Genomic DNA, 12,041 nt, shown 5'->3' with positions numbered 1-12,041 from the left:
TGATTGTTTAAAATMAAAAATKATGAKAAATTAATTAATTATTGATAATTATTTAAATATATAAAATATTATTTAMACCATACATGCCAATAACGTTATACAACATTGGATTAATTACTTAAGATGCTAATAGTGCTTAAGTTCAGCATTATATGATATAAATTATTACCATTTTTAAAAAAATATATTAGAGTAGTAAATATTTTTATAAATAAATATGTAAACATCAAAAATATAATTACATCAAACATACAAATTACACAAACTATTAATAAAATTATAATACATTATATTGATCTGTAGAGCTTTTCCCACAATATTTAAAACCTTAATAATACTCTAATGCCTATGATATCAATGAAGTGATTGTAATAATGTGTTGTATAATTAAATTGAATCATTAAACAATAGCAATTGTAATAATAATAATAATAATGTACATTGTTAATTTTACGGTTACTAAAACTTAACATTATGACATTTATTTTTTAATATTTAAAGTTGAGATTTATTGAGTTTTATTTAAATTTTATGATATGTCAAATCTTGAAAAGTATATAAAGTATTTGAATATAGTTGTATTAAATATACTGTTATACATGTAGATAATGGGGACATTATTTTGTTAATTGTTGAAAATTTTAAAAATTGAATAAAATTTTTATATTTCTAAAATCTCTGTCTGTATTAAACATTTTTATAAATATATCGACAATTTATATAATAAGATTTAAAAAATTATTTTTTAATTGCTTTTAACTTAATTAATAAATGTAAATTACTGTATAAAATATTATTTTTGTTTGTTTGTTAGTTTTTATTGATTTTACAATTTAATACCTGTTTAATACAGTATAACAATTCAATTATATGAATAACCCTATACTAAACAATACCCTTCAACTGAACATAAAATTATTATATTATTTAATAAAATATAATTCATTTGTTATTAAATTAAAGTTTGACAACAGTTTAAACGTTTTATCAAAATCGGTGAAAGTTTTTATTTTCTGAAACAACTGTTAAATAAATGTTGTATAGTTTGTAGTAGTGTTTTAATGTTAAATAAATGTTAAGTAACTTATAAAATGATCATGTACATTTTACAATTTTATATTAATGTGATGACCACAGGTCAGAGGTCATCAAAATTGATTAAAAATTGTTTAATAAAAACCGATTAAATAAAAAAACTGACTTCAAGTGAAACATCACATCATTTATGATACACTCATATCTGTGTTGACATTGAATGACAACACGTGTTAACCATTAAGTTGTAAATACACAGACTTTGCGTTGAAGACATCAACCAATTGATCCAATTTATGAAAACAGTTTAAGTGTCACTAAATTATAAATTGTCTGTTACTGACAACCATTACAATGACAACAATGGAGATAATTGTTGGCACTTATGAAGAGTTTCTTATTGGATATCAATTGAAATGCATTGACGTATGTTTTGATCACTTATTATGACAACAAATATGAAGACTTATTATTTGATGTCTTGTTTGTTAAATATAGGGTTCATATGCTTTGGAACAGAGTTTTGCTGACAGAGCTCATTGCGGAAGTGTCCGATGTTTGTCAACGTCACCGAAATTTATGGTCAGCGGCAGTACCGATGAAGTGATACACATCTTCAATATGTATCGTCGCAGTGATAGCGGAACACTTAATCAACACTCGGGAACTATTACTGATCTCGAGTTCTATAAGACGAGTCATCTGTTTAGCGCTTCAGAAGATGGAACGGTATGTGTTTGGGAAACAAGGAGTTGGGTTTGCGAGAAGACATTACGCGGACATAAAGATGCCATCACTTCAATTAGTATTCATCCGTCGGGAAAGTTGATGCTTTCAGTTTCGAAGGACAAGACTTTGAGGACATGGAATCTGATAAAAGGTCGGTGCGCTTATGTAACCAATATTAAGGCGATCGCACACATCGTCCAGTGGTCACCCGGTTGTACACATTTTGCTGTTGTCATCAACAATAGGATTGATATCTACGACATATCTACCGGTGGTGTCGTCAATACTATTGATTTCAGCAAAAGAATTCATTGTATTTTATATTTAAACGTAAGTCAAATGTTTAATCCGATTAACAGATTATGATTTTAAAAGTATCCTTAATTTTATTTTAATGTTAAAGAATGATGTGATGGCTATCGGCAATGAATCCAGTGATATACAAATATATGACTTGAAGAACAAATGTATTATCAATACATTTACCGCTCATAATAATCGATTAAAATGTTTGGTTAAGACTACAGAACATCCAGACATTAAAGAGAATAGAGTTTGGATGACATCGGTCTCCAGTGACAGCTATATTAAGATCTGGGAATTGGATTTATCAAATGTATTGTTATTTTTTAAATTTAAGTTTGATTTGAGTTTTTAAACMAATTGTATTTTATTAGCTAAAATTGGTACCAAAAATGATTGCATCGGTGGACACGACATGTCGTCCCACATGTCTTTCAGTACGAGTTGTCAGTGATGTCGATAAAATAAGCGACGAAAATGTCAGCCAAACAAGTGAGACATCAGAGAACATAAATGTCACCAAAAAAAGGAAAAATAAATCCAAAGATAAGGTCTCTAATAAAAAGGTCGAGACATAAGTATATTAGAGATAATGATTTGCAATTTATTGCAATAATATTTGACACCAATTATAAACTTTATAATCAAATTAAATAAATACTGTATACAGTATAATATAGAAACAATATATATATATATATATTGTTTTAATTTCCGTAATATTTAAAGTTTAAATGTTATTTACAATTTTTTTAATAACGATTAAAACTATTACCCCAACTTTGTATCGTAATTTAAAATAATAATGTTTGAATTGGTTTAATAGTTTTATTTAATATTTGTAATTTAATAGTTTATAAAACAAACTTACTATAAAATTATTACGATATGTGAGAAAAACTTAAAAATATTGATAATAAATATAAAATATTKGTTTATATTTTATTTGATTATATGTACATTAAAATTCTTGTTTAAAATACAATAAAAAATCAAACGATTATMAGAAAACAAAATTAAAAGATATATAAATAAAAGAAAGATCTTATTCTTCGTCTTCTTAAAACTCGAGCTAATTCTTGTATTCKTAAACTAAATGTTTTCGTAGTACTCATTGGTATCGACCGTAACTCAAGACTTAAGATTATCAGAAATGTAATTATTTTTGGTTTTAATAGAAAATATATTTGTCTCCGAAGTTTACATTTTTGCGGTCGAATCAAGTAATTACAAAACATCTTTAGGTCATCGACTTTCTATATTTATAATTTTATTTAGTATTTAAAAGAACTGATCGATGTATTCAATTGATCCGTTGTCTCTGACATTTAGATCTCTCTTGAAGACACAAGAAGTGYCATTTACCAAGAAATGCTAAGAAAATACCATATCATAACCGGTCAAACTTATATTGTTCACAAAATCACTGGACCTGATTACAGATAAACGATTAATTAGAAAAAACAAAATATCAGAATATCTACAAAAATTTTACATTTTCTACAATCAATAAATGTTAATTAATATTAATAAGTAATAATTGTATCAATTGATTGTTATATAAAGTGTACATTTATTATAATTAATCTACATTACACATTAGGTTTGTACTATTAAATATGTATACAATATGATGTGTACAATCATACATTATTATACTAATTTAAAACTTAAATAAATATGACTTTTATATATCAAAATTTTTAAACAATATTTTTAATTTAATTATTGCAATAATTCATACAGACATTCAAATATACTAATTTTTATTTTTTATATAATATTTATATTTTATATTTAATTAACATTATAGAAATTATATTCTAAATTTATTTCTCATTGATTATAAATTTTATATAATAGCAATTACTGTCAATATATAGTTATATATAATTACAATAGTATAGCATAAATTATAATTAAGTTCAAGTTAGATCAAATTATAGTTTAAAACAGAAATATATTTTAAATATAATATTTAATAAATGATAATAAAATATATTATAAAATATTGTAAGTATTTTCCAAACTTACTATATTTGTCATTGAGTTGTATCAGACAATTTGTATGACATCAATGCATTTTAACAGTAATGTGAATATTATCAATAATTGATAATACTATAGACTAATGTATTATACTGTACATACTCTTTAGCAACAATTTAATAATAAATACTTAGTTAAACAATCAATTTAATTGTCTGACAACTATAGAAACACGGTCTTCAAAAACAAATAATTTATAAATTAAGTGATAAAAATGAGACATCAGGTCTGCAACTATAGTTGAGGTCATAAACACCGGTAAACATGAACTAAAAAAACTAAAAAATGATTTCAAATTTTATTGGTATTTCTCAATGAGAACTAATCGACTTTTGTAATCAAACTTAAGCTTAATTTGATTTTCCAAAGATTTCCAGTCTATTAAATCTAATATATATTTATAATCAATTTCTTTAGAGAACAGTCTATCAAAATGAATGCAAACATTATTTTCTTTCAATACGTTTATATAAAATCTATTAACAGAATTGTTGTCAAAATTTCTGTCAATGTTTTTATTAATGATTTGTTTGTAATCTTTAAGTAGTGAATGCATTCTTGCAATAATTGGTTTGAATTTATCATTATCTGCACTCATGAGTGAACTAATAATATCAAACTCTAAGTCTTCATTATTTAAAGAACTAATCTTCTTTGGTATCCTTGCATTGAGATCTGATTTAAATTTCATAAAATGTTTTTCACTATCAATATTATCCATAAACCGGGACTCAATTTTGCAGCAAAACTCGAAAATTATTTTTGATTGTTTCAAATCAGTGCTCAGATATTGTAATTCATGTAATCGTTTTGTTGTCAATGATATTAAAAACTATTAAAAAATGAATTTTTCAAATTAGTTTCATAATTAAATAAATAATATTTAAAAAAAATAATGTTCACATTTAATGTAAGCGATGAGACTAATGGCTTAACATTTTTAGGAACTGATTGGTTCAGTGATTCAAGAGATGTGACCAAAGTTATGGGCAGTGCTTGGATTAAATCACTGATAGTTATATACAATACTCTTAAGATTTCGTCGACTAAAATATCAGAGTCTAATAAAAATTAAAATTAAAGAATTTTTATGTAATTATTATATTTAAAATAAATCATACCCTCATATATTAAATTATTTGTTTTGTAAATTTCTTCGATCTCTGGAATCACTTCAGATGTGACAATAAATTTAATAATAAATGACTTTAAATTATTTACAAGAAATTGATCGACAATTGGTGTGACTATTGTTTCAATGGCTTTATACCACCAAATACGTTGRTCAACACACTTAATGGTTGATTTATCGAACTCTGGCCAACCATTATCTCTAATTTTATTCAAATAACAATAAAAATTAGAAAAAAATTAAAACTAAAATACTTAGTGTATAAAACTTATGTATAAATTTTAATACTTTTCAATAAGTTTGAGCAAAACAGTAGATAATAGGTTAGGTCTGAATCTCTGTAAGAGAATCAATTCAAATATATTCTTTGCATTTGTCACTAATAGATCCCTATTATGATTATCATTCATATCTAACAATACATGTAAAGCAAAAYCACAATTTTTAGATACAAATGCTCTGACAATTAACTTGGAGTCAATGTCATCGATGTCTTTGTCGAGACATAGTTTTGTGTTCAACCAAAACGAGTTTTCCATGAGTTCAGGTCTAATATATTGAATCCAGTGATCATTTGTCAAATTATCGCTATTTTCAGGCAAATTATGATTAGTTTTCAAATCGTCGATAAAATTTTTATTGTCAGTTGTTTTGAGCACCAATTTGATGAATAATATAAAACATGAGTTATGAATATTATTTTGATTATTAAAAAGTAAATCTTTTTGTGAGATTGAAATCTTAAAGAGGAAATCAATGATAGTATTTAATAGAAAATATATTTCATAGTTTTCCAGTTGTGTGGCCGACAAGTGATGAATGGATTCACTCATAACATAATCAAAGATTTGGTTTCGTTTCTCATAATAAGTTAACTTATATTTACATTCAAACCATAATCTCTGCAAATATAGGGCCCAATAGTGAACATTGTTTGAATACATGAGAACTGATACATGTTTTGCCATCAATTTATTAGTTACTTTAACTGATAACTCGGAAAACTTGTCAACACTAACATTAATTTTCTTTAATTTACTACATATATAATGTATTGTATTTAATAAAGTATAACTTTGCATAATTGTCTCAAATTTAACATTATTTAAATGATGAACAAAAAAGTCAATGATATTAACTGAGACAGCATATGATAAAAAAGTTTTAAATGACTCCAATAAACACAAATATTCATAATCATCAAAGTTTGACAATACTTGCGAAACACAGATAAAAACATTATTATTATCTGTATATTTATAACATTCATCAAATGAGTTGTTATTAAAACAATTAAAACTTTTTAAATCACTACTAAATGTCTGGTAAATAGTTTTATGAAACAAATGAACACTAATATTGGTTTCAATGATTGTTTTCCAATTAAACGGGTCGTCAATATCTGGACTCTCCATCTGTGATGAAAACTCTTGTTTGACTTCTTGTAATTTAATATCAAAATCAAGAATACATTTGATTATAGCAATCAAGCCTTTGATATTATGTGTATTAAGTGAAGACAATTCATTAATCAATTTTATTTTGACGTTTTGTAAATACGGTAAAACCACTTCATTATAGAGTATAGTATAGACACCAAAGTAACCATTTTTATAAAGTTTAAGATCACAAGTAATCATAACATGGATTCGTTTGACAAACCATTTCAATGACCGACCGTTGCATTCATTCATTTGAGACTTTAGTTTACATAATCTGATGCTATCATAAAATCTCCAAATTTGCAATCCGTCGTCAAACGATTCTTTAGTATCATATTTATTATCATTCAATTCATACAAAAAGTTTATTTGATTACAAACTCTTTCAAAATCCAAATCGTTTTCAAAATAATCTCTTCTCATCATTGAATCGGTAATCASTTTTTCAATTTTATAACAACTAGTTTTCCAAATAGAGTTAAGACTAACGTTAGAGTGTGTGAGTGTCAAAGTTAATCCTGTCTTATCATTGATGTCACAATTGGTCAGTGAAATCATTTTAATAAATTTTTTTAAGTGTAATAAAAGTGGAAATAAAGATTCAAAATTTAGGTCACAGATGTCCCGATCCAACAGTTCTGCAATTGTTTCGACTGTACTTTGAAAACAATTAATATCTGTTTCTTGAATTGTTTTATTACTGTTTGACTTATGATTAGTTTCGTCATCTTTTCCTATAATAGACTTTGATTTTGTATCTAAAAAGTCCGACAATTCATTAATCAATGAATCAATTCTGTAAAAATAAATTTAAACTATAGGTATAGTATATATCTTTAAGTATATAATTCATCCATTTTTAAGTACAATTTTACTAAATATACTGTAATTCATACAGAATAACAATACTATTACTTCATTATTAAGTTATCATAGAATTTATATAATAAAATATAATATCAAACCTTTTATCCAATACATCGATTGAACTAAGTTTGGGATGATTTGATTCAGTCATTGTTACACAATATAAATTACATTTCAATTATTAAATTCAATTAAATAAATATAAAAAATATAAATGATTACTCAAACACATAGATATGTCAGATAATGATCAATAATAAAATATTGTAATCATTATTTAGATGGAGTGCTATTTTAAAGTTTGTTTTAGTAACAAACAAACAATTTGGTGACAATAGCAACCAACAAAAGCAACTAAATGTATATAATTTTTTATTAAAGTATATTTCATAAAATAATTTATCATTCAATTAAACACTTGTAAATATTTTTGATTTGTAAATTTAACCCAATATATTTTATATACAGTTACTAATTTTCAAAATATTTTATGGTAATAAAAATCTTTATTGTTTATTAAGAAAGATTATATAATTTTTAATTATAATAAATACAATTGAATGGTTTTTAATGATTATATTAATTGAATAATATATATATATAATACAAATTGCGAATAAATTTATAAGTCATTAAAGACAGGCGGCGTCTCAGATCTGGTGGCTGTGGCGGTGGAAGCGGTGATGAGATCATTGCTCTGCAACATACACATGTTCCAGTTAGCCATGAACTCCAGTCCATCCCTGTCCGAGTGATTGCGTGAATAGTTRAGTGCAATTTTAGTCCCCTGTACGGCCACTGGGCTCCGAGTGGCTATTGTTTTGGCCAATTCTAAAGCCGACTGAAGTGATGTCTCGTGATCAGCAAATATTGAACCGACTAAACCCATCTGTTTTATTAAAAATTATTATTTATTACTTTAAATTATTAAAAATATCACAGAAATATAGTCATTACCTCTTTAGCCTCATTTGCGTTAATATTTTTGGCTGTGAACGCCATTTCCCGAATAACACTATCGTTTCCCACAATTTTTGGTAACCGTTGAAGACTTCCTAAATCTGCAGCCATTCCGATACCAACTTCTCTAATAGAAAATATGGCGTCTTGTGAACAATACCTGATATCTGTAGCACTAATGAGATCTACTCCGGCACCGATACACGGACCGTGAATGGCCGCTATGACTGGTTTCGAGCACTTGACAATACTATTGAATGARTTTTGCAAAAGAATTATCGCATTCCTAAGAAACTTGGCTTTGGCCGCGACATCACTGGCATCGGGACCACCGTTAGACACGTGACCAATCATATCYAACAWATCGGTAAAGTCGAGACCAGCAGAAAATGACTTTCCGGCTCCAGATATGACTACAGCTCTACTTTGTTTGTCGTCATTGATCTCATTAAAACACGAAAGAATTTCACGAAAGACATCCCGATTCATAGCATTACGTTTTTCGGGTCGATTCAACTGTACGTGCAATACGTGGTCATAAGGAGCCGATACTTGCAATGTCTCGTATTCAGCGTAACGGGTCGTATACGCGGCCGCAGAGTAATTGCGTGCGAATTGATTCATGACATTGAAAACTGTCTTCTGTTTCAAACTATTGTCCTGAAGACATATTTGGCCTTAAATTTAAAAATARATATTTATTTTATTACAAATTATATTAAATTACTACTAATATAWTGTAAGWTAAAAGTCATGACAAATAGTATACAAATTCATTGTTTAAGTAAATAATATTTTGTTTTAACAATCTATATATATAATAATTTGTAATTWATTTTATATATAACTTATAAGTTACATATATATATATATAAGTTTAATATTGTATAATATAATATAAATTTAGTTTGTATAATAAAACTAATTATAAAAAGTAATTCCTAGTCATTAACTTAACTAAAATTTTTATCTTATTTACAAAAATTTAGTTAAACACTATATGTTTATGAACTTTGAACGAAATCAATATAATATTTAATGCTATCATAAATAATGACAAAATATAGAGAATTTTGTGATAAACTACTCGATTGAGTTCAACGAGCAAATCATACATACAGTACAATGAGTTTTATAGTAAACAAAATTAATTAATTAATTGCAAAACATTTTTTTGCTGACTATTGTTTAATAAATCAAAACTTTTTAAATGTYTTGTAATAAACAAGTATTGAATAATAGTGTAATTGTTTTGTTAAATTTTTAAATAATACCGATTCACATGCTTTTCAAAATAGCCTTCAAATTCAAGGTTTGGAAAACACTCGATAACAACACAACCCGTCCTTCAAAATGATCATATAATTCATGATATCGTATAATAATATACTTTATTTAAAATATAGGAAATTATATCAAATTTAATATTTTTAGATAATTGACAATTTAGTGCCAAAACTTTTGATTGATATTCTGTGATAAATGTACTTTAGATCTGAGTATTGATTTTAATATCTAATTGTTTACTATAGTTAATATTAAATCAATCATATCATATGATTTTAATAAATAATTTAAAAATTATTAGAATTATCTTATTAATAATAAATATTTATAATTTTCATTAAATTTTGTAGAAATCATTAAATTATATAACAGGAAAATTGGATATTAAATGTAAAAAAATCAAGTTTTCAAGTTTTTAAAGTATATTTGAGTACATTTTAACAATAATTGTCAATTATTGAGTATATTTGAGTTTATTTAATAATTTTAACGTAATATTAAATTGTGTGTACAGTGAGTGTTAAAAATGTACTCAAATGAATGATTGAATATTTTAATATAAGCACAAAATCATTTCAAACACAAAAAATGAATACAATTTAWTATACTATTGTTTCATATAATATATAGTATGAAATCGTATAATAAATTGTATTATTTTTTTGTGTTTGTAAATGATTTTGTGCTTATATTTAATGATTTAACACAATAATGCATTATATCAGTAATTTTAAAATCAGTCTATAAAAAAAATTGTTTCATAATACATGTGAATAACATGTGTTGAAAAAAACATTTGTTTTTATGGACATTGAATGACAACTTTTATACAATCTTTTAAACATTTGATATAACTTATGTATACTTAAATTCAGTTGATTTTGATTTTATGTATACATAAGCAAGTGTTTAGTTTCTTATAAAATTGTCATTACATTTATGTGGTAAAGAAACTAAAAACATTAATCATTTTATTGTAAAAGTACTGTATATGTTGTATAATTTACTCAAACTTTTTTATCCCAAAAACATTATAATTTATTGACAAATTATCAAAAAGTGATATAATTTTTTTAATTAAATTAAAGTAGATTATAAATAATATTACTTTAAGAATAAAATATCAATTATCATTAATACAGAATATACTGTACTTTATATACTACTGTAAAATAATATTTTAATATTAAWTGTATTTCATATTAAACGCTAAAAAATGACATTAAATACATATTAAATACATACCAATTGTTTTGAAAAGTTTTGAAGCGGACATTGTATTGAATTAAGCGATCGATTAAATATTATTACTTTAATTATTCTCAAATAATTATCAAATCATTTGTWGTCAATATATTTTACTTAGTTTTGAAATATCTATAATTTATTAATTAAATGACAGTTTTGTGATTACTTTTATACTCTAAACCATAAAATGGGAGKAAAGGGAGGACTGGCTAATATACAAACAAACAAAGCGATACTAACGACAAATGTGTTCAGGTTTTGCAATTAAACAAAGTTTTTTACATCAAATAAATTATATATTCAGTACATGTACTCTACAGTATATAAGAGTAAATTATAAAAACAAGTTAGCACTGGATCTACAATACATATGTTATGATTCATGTAAAGCAAGGTCTAGTAGTGTTTCATTGATTGCTTATCTGTTTATTATTTAAAAAATGGTTAGTTTTGTGTTGGTTTAAAACTTTTAGTACCTCTTTAGTTAGCATTTTTCAATTAGCATTGAATTTTCAAGACTTAAATGTTAGAAAATACTTAATTTTTTAATGTATAATATTTAAATTGAAGCAGAATTTACTGTATAAATGTCTATTATATATTAAAATTCAATAGTAATATCATTCATAATGTGTAATCAAAAGTCTAATATASCGTATATCAGGAAATTATAGTAAACTTTTCTCTTAAATCATTATATAGTGAATCAAAGTCCACATTGAATAACAAAATCAAATGGGAATTCACGACAAACAGTCTCCTCTTTAATAGTAAATAACAAATTATGAAATACCTGTATATTATATCATATGATATGGTATTTCATAAACAAGATTTCTAATAAACACTTTAATTACAATAAAATAATTTGAAAAATAGTTGATTAATTGTATATTAAATGCCAAATATTCTACAAATTTTGCAACAATTAATAAAGTCTATTATTTTAATTAATTACTAGTTTGTCCCGCGCAACATGTATAGATGTG

The 12,041-nt window shown here is 24.8% G+C and overlaps 2 protein-coding genes across 2 annotated transcripts; one reads left to right on the top strand and one right to left on the bottom strand.

The window, feature by feature from the left end:
* The first annotated feature begins 1,228 nt into the window (after window positions 1–1,228).
* LOC128951976 (p21-activated protein kinase-interacting protein 1-like) lies at window positions 1,229–2,690 on the top strand. Its single transcript, XM_054297291.1, has 4 exons — window positions 1,229–1,461; window positions 1,534–2,094; window positions 2,168–2,380; window positions 2,442–2,690. The coding sequence occupies exons 1-4, from the start codon at window positions 1,390–1,392 to the stop codon at window positions 2,643–2,645; spliced, it is 1,050 nt and encodes a 349-aa protein (XP_054153266.1). The 5' UTR covers window positions 1,229–1,389; the 3' UTR covers window positions 2,646–2,690.
* A 5,359-nt stretch (window positions 2,691–8,049) lies between these two features.
* LOC128952999 (delta(3,5)-Delta(2,4)-dienoyl-CoA isomerase, mitochondrial-like) lies at window positions 8,050–11,207 on the bottom strand. The gene is made up of 3 exons (XM_054298484.1): window positions 11,050–11,207; window positions 8,515–9,194; window positions 8,050–8,446 (listed from the first exon to the last, which is right to left on the bottom strand). Exons 1-3 carry the CDS (start codon window positions 11,078–11,080, stop codon window positions 8,180–8,182), a joined length of 978 nt encoding a protein of 325 aa, XP_054154459.1. The 5' UTR covers window positions 11,081–11,207; the 3' UTR covers window positions 8,050–8,179.
* Between the last annotated feature and the right edge of the window lie 834 nt (window positions 11,208–12,041).

The sequence above is a fragment of the Oppia nitens genome, unplaced genomic scaffold, assembly GCF_028296485.1.
Source record: "Oppia nitens isolate AA-2021 unplaced genomic scaffold, nextdenovo-longstitch-racon4-pilon3 scaffold1_pilon_pilon_pilon, whole genome shotgun sequence".
Taxonomy (NCBI): Eukaryota; Metazoa; Arthropoda; class Arachnida; order Sarcoptiformes; family Oppiidae; genus Oppia; species Oppia nitens.
This window is presented reverse-complemented; position numbering and strand designations above follow the sequence as displayed.